Source organism: Malaclemys terrapin, chromosome 15, assembly GCF_027887155.1.
Source record: "Malaclemys terrapin pileata isolate rMalTer1 chromosome 15, rMalTer1.hap1, whole genome shotgun sequence".
Classification (NCBI taxonomy): domain Eukaryota; kingdom Metazoa; phylum Chordata; order Testudines; family Emydidae; genus Malaclemys; species Malaclemys terrapin.
This window is the reverse complement of record NC_071519.1, coordinates 18,534,320-18,552,666: the sequence shown is the minus strand read 5'-3', so window position 1 is coordinate 18,552,666 and position 18,347 is coordinate 18,534,320. Positions and strand designations below refer to the sequence as shown.

The following is an 18,347-nucleotide window of genomic DNA, read 5'->3' as shown; positions in this document are numbered from 1 at the left end:
TGCCCCTGCTAATTCAGTGGGGACCCCTGGCAAAGAGATGATGGACAGACAGCTGCATAACAAGGGGAAGTCTCTTGGGACTCATCCAGGCTAGACCCCCTCTCTCTTCCAGGGTTAGTCTGGCCTGAAAGGTGGTATGGACCCATCAGCAGAGCCAGGAGAAGGCCTGGCCCTGGCCCGGGGTCTGGATGGGGAGGGGTGAGGATGGCTGGGCAAGAAGCCGCTGCAGCCAAAGCAAGGGGCTAGAGTGGCCAAGCAACCAGAGCAGGGCTAGCTTTAGGCCAATTCAACCAATTCCCCTCAATCTGGCCCTGTGCCTAAGAGGGCCCCACGCCCTAAAGAGGAGAATCGGTTGAATCTGCCTAAAGCCGGCCCTGCCCAGGCCCTTTAAATAGCCCCCAGAGCCCTGGGGTAGCAGGGGCTCCAGGGGCTATTTAAAGGGCCAGGGCTCCAGCTTCCTCTGCTGCCCTGTCCTTTAAATAGCCACCAGAGCCCCGCCGCTTCCCCAGGGCTCCTGCGGCTATTTAAAGGGCCAGGCGGTAGAAGCAGGGGAGCCCTGGGCCCTTTAAACAGCGCCCAAGCCCCAGGCTGCTGCTGCTGCTACCCCCTGTCCTGCCCGCACCAGCCCTGCCCGCAGCCAGCCCCTGTCTCCAGCCAGCCCCATGTCCACTGGTGCCCTGCAGTTCCCAGGGCACTAACCCTGCACACCTGCTTCAATGAGGGGGGCAGGGAGCAGCTGGGACCCACACATGTGCACACCCTAGGATGACCAGACAACAAGTGTGAAAAATCGGGACAGGGTGGGGGGTAATAGAAGCCTATATAGGAAAAAGACCCCAAAATTGGGACTGTTCCTATAACATCAGGACATCTGGTCACCCTAGAACACCCCCAGGGAGTGGTGGGACCCACACATGTGAAACGGAGCTCATTTTTAGTTCAGGCCCATCTTTTTAAAAAAGAACTTTAGGTAGGGTTAACATACATCCGCATACATTATGCAATGTACGTAATATATAATTTTGTTATTATTTATATAGTTATGGAAAGTAAATAATACATGGAAGAAATGAAAGGGGTTTTTTTACGTGGTTTTTTTTTTTTTTTTTTTTTTAAGTCATCCCTGCCGGGGCCCTGCCGAAAATGTTCAAATTGGGCCCCGCACTTCCTAAAGCCGGCCCTGAACCAGAGAGGCCTTCTAAGTGAGCCCAGGGGCACAAGCACGGGAGCCTTTTACACTCAAGTGCCTCTGACAAGCTTGCATGGGGGGAGGCTCAGCAAGGTTTGGCCATGGGGTAGGGGCAAACTCCTGAGCAAGCAGGTCAACTTATAAAGGGTGGTTGTTTGGGGGTGGGGCTCTTCCCAGGATGAGGGTGAGAGTGCAAGGGACCTACCACTGAGCTTAACTAGGCAGAGTGCTGCACCAAGTTGGGTCAGGCATGGGCCACCTGAGCAGGGGGAGCGGGCAGTGGGATTGCTACCAGGGCTACTGTCCCTGAAAGAGTACAACTGCCCATGCAACGAGCAGGAGGAAACGGTGTGGAAAAGACCCCACTGGGACCTCTAGAGGCAGAGTCACAAGTCAAAGGCTGCTGGCTCTGGAGAAGAGGCTGAACCTGGAGGGGCATCGACAGGCACCAAGGCCCAGATTTTTAAAGATGTTTAAAAATCTGTGAGAGTGAGGTACCTCGATACCTTTGAAAATCTGCCCTACGCACTAGATCTGCAGATCCCTAGTAAGGTTTCCTTGCCCGCTCCTCTCTGCCTGCCCTGAGGGGCCGTCAGCTCTTGTGCTCAGCAGTGTCTCCCCTGAACAGCACAGCGGTGTCCCTTCCCTCGGGTAGGTGCACATGTGAGTGTCTACTGGAGTCTGGGGCTTGTCCTGGTCAAACGCCTACCATCCTCGCCTTGCAGCCCTGCAGTGCCCGGGGCGGTGTCAGGCCCTAGAAAGGCCTCTCTATATCGTGCCACTAATGGCTGCCCACAGGGCTGGGGATCCGCCTGGCTGAGAATCACTCACCTTGCAGCGAGTGTCAGAGGTCATTACAGCTGACACGTGCGTGCATCACCCACCCCCCAGGCATGGGAGCTGGGGGTGGGATTGTGCCTCCCTGCCAACCCTCCTGCTCATTACTGGATGCAAAAATAGCCCAGCAGCCCCACACCCCTTCAAATCGCTGCTAGAAATAAATCTGTTTATGAGAGAGGGCTGTAAAACCACAAGGACGCAGCCTTTCGTGGGGTTGCCTGTGGCTGGGTGAGGCACGCCAGGGCCCAGCAATCAGTGCGGGAAGGCTATTTGTAACTTTCCTAGAGAAAAGGCTTCCCTTGTAATTAGCAATGCACATCGTGCACTGCCTGGGCTGTCATTTACCACAGCCCGGTACATAATGCTGGGCAAATACAGCTTTCAACCCCACAAGTGCTCATGCCCTGCTAGCTACCGCTCGGCCGGGATCAAGCCATAAACAACACCAGCAGCTGCGTCTTCTCTGCTCCCGGAGTCATGTCTATCGCACACACGGCGGCCGAGTACATGCTCTCTGATGCTTTGCTCCCGGAACCGAGCGGCTCCCGAGCCAAAGGCCTTCGCCTGGAGTTACCAAGCGACCGCGTTGTGAAGTTTGTCACGGTGGGGCTGCCCCTGTTCCTGGTGTCCCTGGCGTTTGCGCGGGAGTTTTCCACAGGTAAGTTGCAGGGTGGTGTGTTATCAGGACTGGTTTTAGATCAGCATTAAGGGTAGAAAGATCTAGGGAAGGAGCAGGGTATGCAGCACGGACCCCACTGGCTCTAGTTCTGCTGATGCATGACAGGTACATGGAAGGTTCAAGGAGTGAGGGGGTGTTTATGGGGAACTAGTCAGAGTTCTGGGGGTGTGGAAGAGTTTCAGAAGGACAATAAAACCTTGTGCTGTTTCAGTACCTGCTCCACCCTCTAAGTACTAGGGGTTAGGGTGAGACCTTAATGGGGTGTTGACTGTCCCACATCTGCCACTGCAAGGTTCTTCCATCTGAAGAATCTGGTTCTGGTCGTTGTCCGAGCCAGGCCACTGAACTAGATGGATCTCGGGCTGATCCAGGTTGTCAGTTCCTATGTTCCTGTGAACACTCTGTGCTCCCCTGGAGAGTCTGTGGTGTTTATCATCTGTGTTGCAATAGTGCCTTGGAGCCCCAGTCATGGCCCAGGGCCCCATGGTGCAAGGCACTGTGCCAGGAGAACTGGAAGCCCCAAAGAGCTTCTGATCTAAGTAGGGTTCTGCTGGTGGTGGTGGTGGGACCGCTCCTTAGCCATCATATAACCTTGGACATAACTTGCCACAATTCTGACAAAAACAACGGCTGCTGCCCTCTCCTGGGAGTTCCCAGTTTTTGTGCTGATGTGGTTGGCATTGCACCTCACTAGCTGGTCGCCTGCGTTATGGGTGGTCTCGCTCACTCCTCTCTCTCTCTCTCTCCTGCCCCTGGATGTTCTCGGAGGCTGTGGTTTTCTCTGTCCCTGCAGCCCCTTGGAGAGCCAGCCCAGCCAGCACTGGGATGCTGACAGTGCTTGAATTGACTCTTCTTTCCCCAGTTATAGGACTTGGCCTGGGATGCTATTACACAAAGTTGCATTGATAACACAATTGGATGCATCTTAACCTCAAGCTAAACATGGACTTGGAGGATGATCTGTTTCTGCCTCCAGAGGCTTTGGTCTGGCTTCCTTGCTTTCTACCTCTTTCTGTCCATCCCACTGCTACATGCCCTGTGTTCTTGTTGAGAGAGGGGTGTGTGTGTGTGGGTAGATAAGGGAGTTATGTCACAATCTTTCTTAAGTCCCCTTTGTTGGTTCAGTTGCTGCTTCTGGAAGAGAGAGAGCATCTAGTAAAATCAAATGGGAGATGCCTATTTACACAATGTGTGTTTAGCCTGTGGAACTCCCCTCCACATGATGTTAGAGAGGAAACCTGCTAAGCGTCTTCCAAAACAGGGTTAGACGTTTCCCTGAATATTAAGAATATCCTCGACAATTAGACCTGCTGGGAGAGACATTTATGAGGGATACTCACCTCATGACAGAAGCCAACCACTGCTTAGCTGGGACGATGAAGAAATATTCCCAAATGCATATTGCTTTGTAATTAACTATCAGGATGATTTTTTACTAACTTCTACAAGTTATGGCTCTGGTCAGAGAATGAATACAAGGCAGGCTGGACCAGGGGCGCAACCCCTGGATCAACCTTCCTGTACTGTGTGGACAGAAAAGTTGTGGTCTTATGAGAGACTTCAATTTGGGAGACATCTGCTGGAGGTCTCATGGAGCCAGTAGTAAAATATCATTAGCTTCTTTTATGGGTGATGATGTTCTAACACAAAGGGCGTTACATCGAACACCAGGTCACTGTATTTGGACTCATTCTAATGACTAAAGATGAATTACCACTGGACTGAAGTTGGTGGTTGTCTAGGGGGTGGTGATCAGGAGCTGATCACATTTGATATGAGCAAGTAGAGGCCAGTCCCAATCAGTAATAGAAACACTTGGTGTTTCAAAAGGGCTCATTTCCCTAAACTGAGGAAAACTATCCGTGACATTGGAAAGAAAAACTTAGAAAACTGTGACTGAAAACTGGGAGTTCTTTAAAAAGAATGTATTAGTTGGCCAAAAAGCCACGATTCCACAATTGAGAAAGAGAGCAGCTTTGGCTAACAGTCAACCTGGTTCAATGGCAAAATGAACGCAGCAATTAGCAATAAGAAAGCAATATATAACAAATGGAAAAAATATATACAGCAATTGATAGAAATTCGAAGTTATGTAGTGTGGAAAATCTAGGGATAAAATCTTTCAAATCAGCAGGCCTGGAAAACTTGTAACCAAGAGTCCTAAAAGCGCTGGCTGAGGAGATCTCTGGCCAGCTGATATTAATTTTTTATAAATCTCAGAATCTTGGGGGCTTCAAGAAGACTGGAAGAGTGCTAATGTTGTGCTAATATTAAAAAAGAGCAAGCAGGATGGCCCAACTAAGAATGTAAGTTATAATAAACTTTTGTAAGGTGTTTGACTTAGCACCACACAACATTCTAATTTAAAAAATTTAGCACTCCACAATAGCAATAGACCACACATTAAATGGATTAGAAACGAACTAACACGTCTCAAAAAGTAGCTATTAGTGGGGAACCTTCATTGAATGGGGGTGTTCCGCCGGAGTTCTGTAGGGATCGGTATGAGGCCTGATGCTATTCAGCCACTGGAACAAACTACCAAGGGAAGTGGTGGATTCTCTAGTCTTCAGTTCAAGACTGGACAGCTTTCTGGAAGATGCTTTAGCCAAACACAAGTCATTGGGCTCAATACAGGGGTAACAAGCCTGTGTTATTCAGGAGAGATCCCTTCTGGCCTTAAAATCTGTGAATCTAAGCTCCTGTGTTGCCAGTGATTTAACGTTTCTGCCAGGAAAGCTTGGGTCTCTAGTCATGGGAGCAGAGGACACGTGTGTTTGTGGGGCTATTTGTGTATGTCTGACCGGAGAATGTGAAGTTTGTGAATGTAATTTCCATCCTGCCTCAGAAATTTGTTCTTGGACTTAATGTTAAGGAGGCCGGGTGGAGTCGGAGAGAGTAAAATAGATGTATTTTTGCTGGCTTGTTCCTTGATTATAACATAGATTGAGGTGCCACCAGGTTATTAGTCTCCTGAATGGACATTGAAATAGTCTAGTTGATGGGCTCTCTACCTTCTGTAGGCTATTCACGGTGTTAGAGCTGTGGCTAACTCTGTGTGTATGTAAAGCACCAGAACATGGTGTTACGGGAATGAACTCATCGTCTTCAGGGACAGGATTATCTCAAATGCCTTCGTTAGCAAATGCTTGATAGCCCCGTCCAAACCTAAATCATGATTTGGGCAAGATGGCAGCTAAATCATAGAATCATAGAATATCCGGGTTGGAAGGGACCTCAGGAGGTCATCTAGTCCAAACCCCTGCCCAAAGCAGGACCAATCTCCAACTAAATCATCCCAGCCAGGGCTTTGTCAAGCTGGGCCTTAAAAACCTCTAAGGATGGAGATTCCACCACCTCCCTAGGTAACCCAGTCCAGTGCTTCACCACCCTCCTAGTGAAAAAGTTTTTCCTAATATCCAACCTAAACCTCCCCCACTGCAACTTGAGAGCATTACTGCTTGTTCTGTCAAGACCATTACTCCTTGTTCTGTCACCCTAGCTGGCCTGGCCTGAGCCAACAACTGCACTTGCGTTTACCAGCAGCGAAGTCTAGCCTGGTGAGCTGCCTGGGGTTTGGCAGAACAGGCGTCTCAGCTAGTGACCCACCTGTAGCCCATTGGCTGGGGCATAGCTGGGAATTCCACTGCCCCAGCCCCTCAGCTGCCAGTTCCTCCGGCCCCCTCCAAAACTAACAGGCCTGGAGCAGGGATGGGGAGCTGGGGGCTGCAGGGCTGTCGGGTAGCTGCATTCCTGCTGCATGAACCCCACCAGCAAGCTTGTGGCTCGGTTTGAGCACATAGTGTCACATGGAGTCAGAAGAGTGAGTGGAGTCCCTGGGGGCATGGCCTGGGGGAAGCAGAGAGGGATCCCTCAGCCAGTGGTCTATAGGAGCTCACCAGACCACCCCTGCCCTGCCACCCCTGCAGTGGCCAGTGGTTTGTGGGGTGTACAGGGCCGGCTCTAACTTTTTTGCCTCCCCAGGCAAAAAAGAAGAGCGCCGCCCCGCCGTACCCCCCCCCCCGCGAGCACTGGCAAAATCCCCGCCCCCCCAGCACCACGCAACCCGAAGCCCCGCCCCCCCAGCACTGCACAGCCTGAAGCCCTGCCCCCCTCCAAGGGCCGCGCTGCCCGAAGCCCCCGCTCCCCCTCCGTGCCAGCCCCCGTCTCCTCAAGACCCCGCCCCCCCAGCACCATGCCGCCCGAAGCCCCCGCACCCCCTCTGAGCACCACGCTGCCCGAAACCCCCACCCTCCCTCCGAGCGCCGCCCGAAGCCCCCGCCCCCTCCGAGCACCACACCGCCTGAAGCCCCCACCCCCCTCCGAGCACCACGCCACCCGAAGCCCCACCCCCCCTCCGAGCGCCGCGCCGCCGAATAAAAATAAATAAATAAATAAAATAAAAAATCGAGCGCCGCCCTGCCCCAAGGTGCCGCCCCAAGCACGTTCTTGGTCGGCTGGTGCCTGGAACCGGCCCTGGTGGGGTAAGTACCCAGAGTGCCTTGCAACTGACCAGGTGTAGAGGGGCATTGGTGTGGCTGCAGGCAGGACGGCAGTATACGAGCTCAGCGAGGCTGCGCTGAACCGCTCGTATCGTACTGCTCGATTCTCAGTGCTGGCTGGAGCCAGACTTTCCTGCCAAGCCTGGCTTTGCCAGTGAGGCTGTTCCTGGGCTGGCAGGAGCCTTTGCCACAGGGACTCTCTCACCTTTTCGGGCCAGGGCAAGACAAGTTGTGCCCAGCTGACTGTGTTACATGGGCTGTTTGGGAGACAGGGAGGGAGGGGATAACCCGGGGGTGCCAACTTTCTGCGGCGCCGCTGGGTGCTCGCGCCCCCATGCCCCTGGCCCCGCCCCCATTCCAACCCCTTAACCAAAGTCCCTGCCCCTATTGGATCCCTTCCCCAAATCCCTGCCCCAGCCCCGCCTCTTCCCCCAGCGCGCCGTGTTCTCCCTCCTCCTCCCTCCCTCCCTGCTCCGCGAAACAGCTGTTTCACGGCGCAAGCGCCGGGAGGGAGGGTGGAGAAGCAGGACGCGGCAACGCGCTCACGGAGGAGGCGGAGACGAGCTGGAGCAAGGGGGTGGGGCGGGGCCATGGGAAGCTGCCGGTGGGTGCAGAGCACCCACTAATTTTTCTGCGTGGGTGCTCCAGCCCCGGAACACCCACGGAGTCGGCGCCTATGTGTAGTCCCAAGGCAGCTGGGAGGCGTGTGGACAACACACAGCTCCAGCCTGCAGGGAATCAGGCAGCCTGACCCCAGCCAGCAGAGATGTTGCTGTGTTGTCACTGAGTTTAAAATTGGGGCCCATGCAATCCCAGGTGGCGCTGACAGCATGGCATTGCTGGCTGCTCCGTGCCCACAAGAGGGTGCTATCCACACTGCATAGCAGGCTGGTGTCAGGCTGGAAGGGGAGTGGGCTGGAACGGGGCTGCTGGACACACATTCACCGCAGAGATTCCAGAGCAGCCGGGTTTTGCGTTAGTGGGGATGGTGGTGGGTGGAATCCCCACCTGTGGGTCCAGCAGCTCCTCCCTGCCTCTTGCTGTAACCACTCGTGCTCTGTTCCAGGGACCCAGATCAGCTGTTTCTCGCCCGCCAACTTCACAGGGAAGCAGTCTGCATACGTTGATACGTCTTGCTGGGATTCCTTGATCCACTATGAATTTGATGCTGCTGGAAACACTACAGCCAAATCCCTCTGGACTCTCAAGGTAGCGGGGCTGATGGGTTAGGGGAGCTCTGCAGTTCAAGGGGCTGAAAATCAGCCCCCGATGCAGCATCTCCAGGGCCAGTGGCATTCAGGTGGGCAAAGGACCCAGGTGAAGAACCCAACTCAGCAGGATAAAGTGCTCCCCGCCCCCCTGTCAGCCAAAGGCGAGAGGGACGGGCTGGCCTTTGCACTGCACCCTAAGGGGCTCTGCCAGACCAATTTGCCCCAGAGCAGGAAGTGCTGCCCTCAGCCCCAGCCGGTGGAATCCTGCTGATCTCCATCATGGCCCTGGCATGCGGCAGGGAGATTTGTATCTAGGGTGACCAGACAGCAAGTGTGAAAAATCGGGATGGGGGTAGGGGGTAATAGGATCCTATATAAGAAAAAGACCCAAATATCGGGACTGTCCCTATAAAATCGGGACATCCGGTCACCCTATTTGTACCTGACAGGCAGGCTCCAGCCACCGGGGGCTTGTGGGATCGAGGCCAAATGGCTCCAGAAGTGACAAGGGGGTCGGTGTGGTTATGTTCTGCTGTAGCGTGCTCCTTGCAGCCAGCTCTGCCCATCAGCCAGGCGGCACCATTCTGCACCAGCTGAAATTGCCGAGTGGTCTCCAGGGACAGCCCCGTGCAGAGTCCATGGCAGGGACCCAGCCTGGATGTCACAAGGCAGCGACTCTTGGCGCAAGGTCCAGATCTCAAAGAAATGGTCATGGTCACTTCATTGGGCAGAGAGGCCTCAATGCCACTTCTGTGTGTTTGGGAGCAGCCCCCGCAGAGCTTCTGAACAAACCACCTCTGTGTAGAAGCAAGAACCACCTCTGCTGTTTCCAAGAATCCCCCACCCAGGATCTCCTCTATTTCCCTGCAAACCCTGCATCAGCTCCCAGGGGCCAAGTGGATTGTCCTGATCTGTGAGGCTCATTTGGAGAGCAATCTTGTTTGGGGTTCAAGTTCCCCTGGGTCTGTCCAGTTCCCCCCCCCCCCCCAGGAGGCCTCATGGATAGGGCACTGGGCTGGGACTAAGGATAACTGGATTCAATCCCTAGCTCTGCCACTGACTCCCTGTGGGACCTAGAGCAAGTCCCTATCCTGCTCCATGCCTCTGTTTCTCCATCTGTAATATGGGGAGGATGAGCCATTGTAAAGCTCTTGGAGATGGTCAGGTGGGAAGAGCTGTGTAATCGCTCGGTATCATTATATCTGGGGTTAGGCCTCAGGGCTGCAGCTCCTAATCTGCTGTTCAGCCTTATCCTGGCCATTCCCTGCCTCCTGAATGTTACTCCTGTGGGAATTCTGTGTCACTGCCCATGCGTAGAATTTATGTCCCCCGCAGATTTCTTTGCTTCTCCGCAGAGCAGTCATGCAACCCTCCCCAGCAGTATGTTTTGGGTGCCCAGGGCAGCCAGCAGACAAGTAAATCACTATGGGGCAGGGGGCGGGACTGGGGAAGACCCGGCTGGTGGTGCCTACCTTGCGCTGGGCTCAGCTGCTAGTCCCAGCTGGGCTAGGGAGGACGGGACTTCCTCTTCCTCTTCATGGGATCTGGGGCTGGGTCAGACCCACCCCCAAATTTCTCTCCCAGCTGCAGGAAGCTCTGCAAACTCCCCTCAACCCCGCTTCCTGCACCCATTGCTCCTCAGCTGCAGGGGGAGGGATCTCTGTACAGCTGCTCCCCCATCTGCCCAACCCCTGTGCATCCAGACACCCTCATACCCGGACCCTCCCGCCGAGCCTCACCCCCCCTCCCCCAGAACCCCTCATGATGAGTCCCACTCCTGCTGCACCCGGACACTCCAATGAGCCACCGGGATCCCCACCCCACTGAGCTCCAACCAGCTGCACCTGGATCCCCACCCCACTGAGCCCTACACTCCCAGCATCTGGAGCCCCCAGTGAGCTCCCCACACCCAGACTCCTCTGCCAAGTTCTATCCCCCCCACATGGAGACCCTCTCCCACTGAGCCCCAACAACCTTCACCTGGATCCCCCTGCAGAGTCCCATTACCATTGCTCCCAACAAGCCTCTGTGCATCCAGATTCCCCCCCGCACCCGGATCCCTCACAGAACCGTCTCACCCCACACCTGGATCCCCCCACACTAAACCACTCCACACTTGGATCCTGCCTTGCTGAGCCTGCCTGCCCACACCTGGTGCACCTGGCATGGAGGGGCAGGGCCCTGAGGTGTTTCTGGGACAGGCCCGGTCCTCGCACTGTGTCAGGGTCGTGTGCAGCCTCACTGCTGAGTCCGTGTCCCGGGGGGAAGCTGCACAGTGATCTCCCACCTCTGTGCAGCCAGTGATCTGTGCTCCCCAATGCCATGCGGGAGCCTGCAAATGTATTTGACAAATAAAATTTGCAAAAGTTTGCAGAATTTTAAAACATTGTCTGCAGAATTTTTAATTTTTTGGCGCAGAATGCCCTCAGGAGTAGAATGTGCAGCCCTGAATGGCCCTGAGTGTTCTGACCGCTGTTCTGCTCTCTCTCTCGCCGGTCGAGCTGGTCTCAGCCATTGCATTGTCCTTTGCCCAGGCCTTCCCCTACTCCCTGCTGCTCATCGCGGTGGCCATGTACCTGCCCTCCTTGTTGTGGCGATACACAGCCGCACCTGCACTGAACAGCGACCTGCTCTTCATCATCGACGAGCTGGACAAGTCCTACAACCGCTCCATCCGCCTGGTGCAGCACATGGTGAAGGTCCGCCAGGCCAGCACGGATGCCCGGCTCTTCTGGGAGGAGTTTGAGAAGTGAGTCAGTGGCTTGAGTTCCTCCTTTGGGTTCCTCCTCCCGCTCCCAGTGTGCACAGTCCCTCAGCCACCATCTCATTGGAGCGGGTCCAGGGGTCTGAGCCCTTTTCCTGGGAGACCCAGAGCAAGAGAGCTCTGCAGTGGGGCAAGGTGGAGGGATCTCCTTGGAAAATGTTCTTAGGACTGGTCCAGGCAGGAGGGGCCCTCCAATGCCCCAGGCCAGGTCTCTGCCCCCCGAACCTGTCGGCACTGGAGTTCCTGCCCAGCCCCAGCTCCCCCAAGGCCATGCTACCAGGACCTTCCCTCACCGAGACTGCCCTCAGGCCCGCCCTGTTGTGGGGAGGGGGTTCCTCAGCACTCAGGGGCTCTGAGGGGAAGGTGACACAGACTGGAGCTGGGTGGTGGATCCCTATAACCCGGGCCCCCACTCCCTCCACTGTGGAGAGCCCTCTGTGACGGCCTGGGATGGGCTGCGGGATTTGCTCTCCACAGGGCATCAGACTTTTAATCTGAGGGTCAAGGGTTCAAGTCCCTGGTCAGGCAGAGGGACTGTTCCCCCTGTGGTATTCCCCTGCATCTTCAGATGGCATCTCCTCAGGACCCTCCTTGACCTTTCCTTTCAGTGGGGGAAGTCTAGGTTGGATATTAGGAAAAACTTTTTCACTAGGAGGGTGGTGAAGCACTGGAATGGGTTACCTAGGGAGGTTGGTGGAATCTTTTGGTTTTTAAGGCCCGGCTTGACAAAGCCCTGGCTGGGATGATTTAGTGGGGGTTGGTCCTGCTTTGAGCAGGGGGTTGGACTAGATGACCTCCTGAGGTCCCTTCCAACCCTGATATTCTATGATTCTATGAGATCTGTGCCTGGAAGCCCCCACCCCACGTGGGGCTGTGGTCCAATCTGGTCCGGCATGTGTGTGTCTGATCCCATCCACAGCACGGGCCACCCTCCACCTGGGGCTGAGACTGAGTTGCCCCAGGGCTGGAGGTGGGCCTGTGAATGGGGTACAGAGCACTCTGGGCTGGGCCTAGGGTCAGCAGACCCCCGGGGAGGTAACAGTGCAGGGCCCCAGCTGACGGCCACTGCCCCTTCCCCCCACATGGGATTCCTCCCATCCCCCGCTGCCTCCTGCCCCCTTCTCACCCCCGCAGCCATGACTCTAGCTTCTTCTCCAGGAAGCAGTTGTGGATAAGCCACATTCACAGTGTGGCTCCTGCTGATAGTGGAGGGCCAGGGGGCTGCAGATACCATGGTGGGAGGGGATGGGGGGCGGGGCTCCTGTAATGAACAACCCTATGCTGAGTGCACTTCAAAGCTCATCTCTATGGTTTCCTTAGGGTCCCACCGCCTGTATGCAGGCAAAACTCCCATTGACGGAGTGCAGGGGGTGGGGGGTGGATTGGCTTGTGGGCAGGATCAGGCCCTTTATGTAGCTCTTCTGCATTTAATCTACTGGAAGGGAGGAGGGGAGAGGGGGGTTGATTTAAATCATGATGGAAATCAGCAGGCAGGAAACCTTGATTTAAAGCCTCGATTTTAATCCTGTTTTGCTTTTGTACTTTTGAGTTATTTTCCTAAAGGAAGGTTGATGCTCATTGGAGGGTTGCCATTCACACGTGGATTGAAATAACAGCCTTTGCCCTAAACCCCATGTTTTTTTGCTAACCACGAGGTTACGTTTTATCCAGACACGTTTTCTCAGCTTCTTAATTTCTGCATTTTGATTATGCTAGCAAAGGGTGAACGCTGCAATTTTTAGTGACTAGAGGAGGATTTAATTTTTTCCTTGTGATTTGCGTCATGCTCCATTTGGGTGGAAATTAAAATTCAATTACATGCACAAAACCAGCATTTAAAAGCGGATCTTTTTATTAAACAAAATTACTTAAAATGTGTTGGCTACAGACGGGAAAAAAATTGATCAAAACATGTTCTGAGTATAAACAAACTGATTCATTAACACACACACACACACCCCCGTCAAGTCACATTGGGGGCTAGACTAGATGACCCTTGAGGTCCCTTCTAACCTTCTGGTTCTATGATTCTGGTTAATGCACTGGGCAGTGTTCTGATCCATCCAGCACTACATCCCCTTGGCATCAGGGACCCGGGGATTTAACGCTAGAGGTGGAATTTACAGGCCAGGTCCTCAGCTGGTGTAAACTAACTTCAGTGAAGTGACCTGATTTACCCTAGCTGAGGAACTGGCCCCAACTACCCCTCTGTCTCTCCCCCAGGGCTCGCAGGGAGCGGTACTTTGAGTTCCCGCTGCTGGAGCGGTACCTGGCCTGCAAACAGCGCTCGCACTCCCTGGTGGGCGCCTACCTGCTGCGGAACCTGCTGCTGCTGCTCCTCATCGCTGCTACCTGTTTCTACCTGGGATTCCTCCACCTCCACGTCTTTTTCCAAGATGAATTCAGCTGCTCCATCAAGACAGGGCTCCTGCGGGATGAGCCCCAGGTCCCCGATGTGATTCCCTGCAAGCTGGTCTTCTTCTCTGTCTTCCAGCTGATCAGCCTCTCCAACGGGGGGGTCTATGTCCTCCTGGCGCCTGTGGTCATCTACAACATGCTGCAGCTCCTCCAGTGGGACAAGCGCCTCCTGTCCATCTATGAGATGCTGCCTGCCTTCGACCTCCTCAGCAGGAAGATGCTGACCTGCCCCTTGAACGACCTGAACATCCTCCTCCTGTTCCTGCAGGCCAATATCTCAGAGCTCAAGTCTTTCAGCCGGCTGAACGCGGTGTGCGCGCTGAGGGAGGTCACCTCCAGCCCACAGCACATCGACACCGTGGTGGATTTCATGACCCTCCTCGCCGGCCTGGAGACGTCCAAACCGAAACACCCGGCCTGCGCTGCAGGGGCCGAAGGAAACCCTCCTCCTCCTCCAAGCAGCGAGATCCTGGGTAAGAGACGAATGGAACCTTCCTCCCTCCCTCTGGGTTGCTTTGAATCAAAGCATGGAAATCTCAGTGGGACTGGGAAGTCGATGAAAAATCGACACAGTGCTGGCAAAGTGCCTCCATTCCCCCTGCTAAAAGTCAGAGATGGACAAATCTTACCTGGTCACCTAGCCTGTAGCCAGCCTGCCATGGCAGGAGAGCTTCCTATTAGGTGATCCTCCATGCCCCGTTCAACCTAGTTCTTAGTATCTTGGGCAAGGAGGCTCCCGTCACTTCCTTCGGGGGAATATTCCAGAGTTTAGAGGCGCTGATCTTTTCTTGACTGTCATCTTCAATTCTCCTTACTTGCATCTCATTACTTCTCCTCTCCCCCTGCACCACCCCAATTATCCCTCTGCTGCTTCTAGCCTTGCTGGCAGAGCCAGTTGAGTGGTGAATGCCCCGTCTGCTGGAAACCTGCAAAGCTCTCGAGCGTATTTGGTGATATCCCAATTTTCTTTATTCGCTCGGACGAGCTGGGGGGCAGGGTGTTGTGTGGGACATACGTTCTGCTCGGCGCCTCTGGGCACTCCCCCAAGAACCATGTTTCTTACTGGATTGCAGGGCGTTTCTCAGCAGCTCATTAAGAATGCAAAATTCAAACGGCATGTTCGTTACGTAAGTCATGTGATCTTCTTTCTGTTCTCCGATTGGATGACTTCTGTGACTAGCCATGTTGGAGCGTGAGCTACTCTTCCACTTGTGGAACTTGCTCCTGGTGGGTAAAAGCTGCTTGGGATATTTGTAGAACACAAACGCACCAGGGGCACAAGGGTAGGCCCAGAAAACTCCCTGGGGATATCCCCAGGATCTGCCCAGCTCTGTGCAAAGGGGGGAACCTGTCTGCCCCCCACAACCCTCGGCCCTTCTCATGTTCCCCAATTTTTCTTTTGCAATAGTAATGAACCTGTGGTGTGCCACAAACCAACCCTGAACCACAAGAGTGCAACCGCCCACTGCAGGGCATAACGGGACCCCTCTTGGCTTGGTGAGGAAGGTCCAAACTGGACCTTTCTAGGTCGCGGATGCTTCATGGTAGCTGGGATTTTGCGGCTGTCTGGATTTTGCATGTGGGTGGGTGGCTGCCATAGTAACAGTTGAACCTGCTTCACTGGCGAGCTGGCAGCTTAAAAGCCAGGCTGCCTGCGAGGCTCAGAGGGAGCCGAAGCTCCGCCCGTTGGGGGCCACTGCTGGGGGTCAGACCCCGCAGGCCATGGGGCAGCAGCTTGGAGCCCTGTGCCCCTGCTTCTCCTGGGTCACCGAAGGGTCTCGGTTAGCTGTTTGGCTGTAAACTCGGGGTTCCTGCCTGGGCTCCCCTGTGCCCTGAGCAAACGTTGCCGAGGCGGGACGGTTCAGCCAAGTTTCCCAGGCACATCGGTGTCTCTCTGCTGGGCCAGCAAAAGGCACCAGCGGCCTCTGACACACCTCTTGTCTTGTTCCCACCACACACCCCTGGGCCTGGGGCAGCTGCTGTCTGGTCTGAGCTCTTTGATTTCCAGGCCCGCTTCTCTCCCAATTCTCTCCCCAGCCCCCATTCTGCTCGCTGGCTCCTGCGCCATGTGGGGTGCGCTACTGGGCCACGCCTGGCTGGCCGCTCGCGCTCTGGGGGAGGGAACGGAGCATGGCTGTAAACCGACCTCCTGCTCTCGCACAGCTTGAATTGACTTCCTTTGGCCTGTCTGGGTCCAGCGCGGGCAGCTGGTCCCCACCGACAGGAGCTGTCTTGTGTGCCTCAGGGCTGCTGCCTCGATCGACGGTCCATCCCCCTCACTCTGACAGTGCAGTCCTGGGTTTGAACCCGGGCCTAGGAACCAGGACTCCTGGGTTCTCGTCCTTGTTCTGCCATTATTGGCTGTATGATTCCCCTCTCCCCCATCTGTGCCTCAGTCTCCCCTTCTGTAAAATGGGGAGCATGATCCTTATCCCCCTTTAGGCCGTGCCCTGAGATCTCTGGCTGAAAAACACCAGGGCCATGCTGAGTATGATCAGCCCAGTCACCATGGTAACAGCTGCTTCGGCTCCTGGATGACCGGCAAGCAACAGACATGCCTCCCTTCCTTTCAAGAGGGGAGTGCAGCAGAGCACGGCAGGCAGGGGGAGCCTGGGGGCTCAGAGGAGTCACCTGGACATGGTGTAGCTATCAGCCATGCTTACAGCTAGAAACATCCTGGAGGGGCAGCCCAACCCTTACCAGCAGCCATGCCTCCCTTATAGGCCACTCCCCTGGGATGTGGGGGACCCAGGTTCAAATCCTATCCCTGCCTGATACCTTGTTGCTCTTTCCTTCGCTCAATGATTATCCACAGGCAGCAGGGATGACTATGAGTTAGCGCTAAGGGAACTTCCCGATGCCCTTACAGCAGTGCCATAGTACAGAGCGACCCCTGGAGGCCACGTAACAGCTGTGAGGGTGGCTAGAGAGAACAGTCACTCTTCAAACTGTGACCAAGGGGCTGGATCCCATCAGCGGGGAGAACCAGACTGTAGAGAAGGGAGTTGGAGCTCAGTGGAAGGGAACAGGAGCACTAAAAACCTGGGGCTGCTTTGCTGGAAAGAGAATAGAAGGAGATCCCCTGATGCCTTTAGCTGAATGAAATAATGAAGGGGGGAGAGGGTGCCCCATTTCCCCATCTCAGCATCCTGTAAGAGAACAAAGGGCACGCAGTGGCGAAAAGCAAGAAGTGTAGAATAGATAAAAGGAAACTGGGTACAATGTATAATTAAACGGTGGAACTCACTGCCGCTGGATATGATACAAGTGTAGTATGTCCCTGTTGCTGGCTATGAGCAAATGCCAAGAGCCAGCCATCTTCGTGTTTTAGTATGGGTGCTCATTAGTGTCAGCTGGAGCTGGAGAAAATTCCCTCCTTTGTTACACGAAGAACTGACTCCATGGGGGATAGGAAATGAGGGAAGCGGGGGGCGTTATGCCTCTTCCTGGAGCCCCGCAAAGTGGCCACGCTTGGACAAAGGGTACCAACCTAGCTGGACCCTTCTGCTACAGCAATCCCTGCAGCAAAGAGTGTATCCCGACGGTCTGAGACAGGGGGATGGGAGGGCTAGGCTGGTGGGGAGCAGGTTCTAGTGAGGCTGGTGACATCCCTTAGGGCTCTCCCTTTCCCCTTTATTTCCATCACCCACATACACTGGTGACTGTCTCTTCTCTTCCCTTATCTAGAAATGAAACCCACAGGAGAAGCTAAAAGAAATGCTGACCCCAAGCCCAGCCCGCCTGGCTCTGCCTGAGTGAAGGACCCTGACAGATTGCTGAGCAGGGATGGGACGATCACAGCTCCCCTGCTGAAAGATGACAAGATGTTAGAGGACGACTAACAAATGTAACAATCAAATCCATGGGGTGAATTCAGGCCACAGCCCTATACTCAGCTACCGCTCCAGGATCGGCTCTGCACTCATCCCACCCATGTAATCATGGCTGAAACTGTTCATGACTCTAGTTATTTGTCAGATCCATTGATCAGCGCCCATGAAACTGGTTTTTATCTGGACCAGTGTAATCCTCACCCTGCCATTCTCTTGGGTCCAGCTGCTCCAGTGCAGCTGTGGGGCCCGATTCTGGTTTTATAGCAATTCTACCCCAGTGTAACTATGGATGCCAGAGGAGATACTCCTGATTTCCTCTAGCATAAATGATCTCAGTGGAGTTACTTTCCCCACAGGAAGTGAGAGTACCAGCGGGCCCAGGGGGCTGAGGAAGGCATATTCAAAATTAAGTAGAGGAAATGGAAAATGGTTCATAATTAAAAAGTAAATGCCGTGTATTGCTCTTGCTTTAAAGGCGTTTGGATTCTGCGGAAGCAGGCTGCTCTGAAGGATAGTATGGTGCTAGACTAGAACCCACCAGCCCTACACTGGGGACTACAACCCAGCTGGCCGGGCACATGGTCCTGGCTCACTCCCTTGCCAGCTGTAGGTGTCAGGCTTTAAAAGCAGCTAGAAACAAGAGGTCAGAAAAACTGCCTCCATGACTGCTATATCATAGAACCATAGGATGGAAGGGACCTCGAGAGGTCATCTAGTCCAGTCCCCCACCCGCATGGCAGGACTAAGTATTATCTAGACTATCCCTGACAGGTGTTTGTCTAACCTACTTTTAAAAATCTCCAATGATAGAGATTCCACAACCTCCCTGGGCAATTTATCCCAGTGGTTAACCACCCTGACAGTTAGGAAGTTTTTCCTAATGTCCAACCTAAACCTCCCTTGCTGCAATT

The 18,347-nt window shown here is 54.4% G+C and overlaps 1 protein-coding gene across 2 annotated transcripts; it reads left to right on the top strand.

Annotated features, from left to right (window-relative positions):
- The first annotated feature begins 2,382 nt into the window (after window positions 1–2,382).
- PANX3 (pannexin 3) lies at window positions 2,383–17,894 on the top strand. 2 transcript variants are annotated; one of them, XM_054049477.1, is made up of 5 exons: window positions 2,383–2,687; window positions 8,277–8,419; window positions 10,956–11,170; window positions 13,409–14,076; window positions 17,291–17,894. In XM_054049477.1, the coding sequence occupies exons 1-5, from the start codon at window positions 2,507–2,509 to the stop codon at window positions 17,356–17,358; spliced, it is 1,275 nt and encodes a 424-aa protein (XP_053905452.1). In that variant the 5' UTR covers window positions 2,383–2,506; the 3' UTR covers window positions 17,359–17,894. The 2 variants fall into 2 exon arrangements, with proteins under 2 accessions (XP_053905452.1, XP_053905451.1); XM_054049476.1 differs by lacking the exon at window positions 2,383–2,687 and having other exon boundaries at window positions 7,840–8,419.
- Window positions 17,895–18,347: the final 453 nt, after the last annotated feature.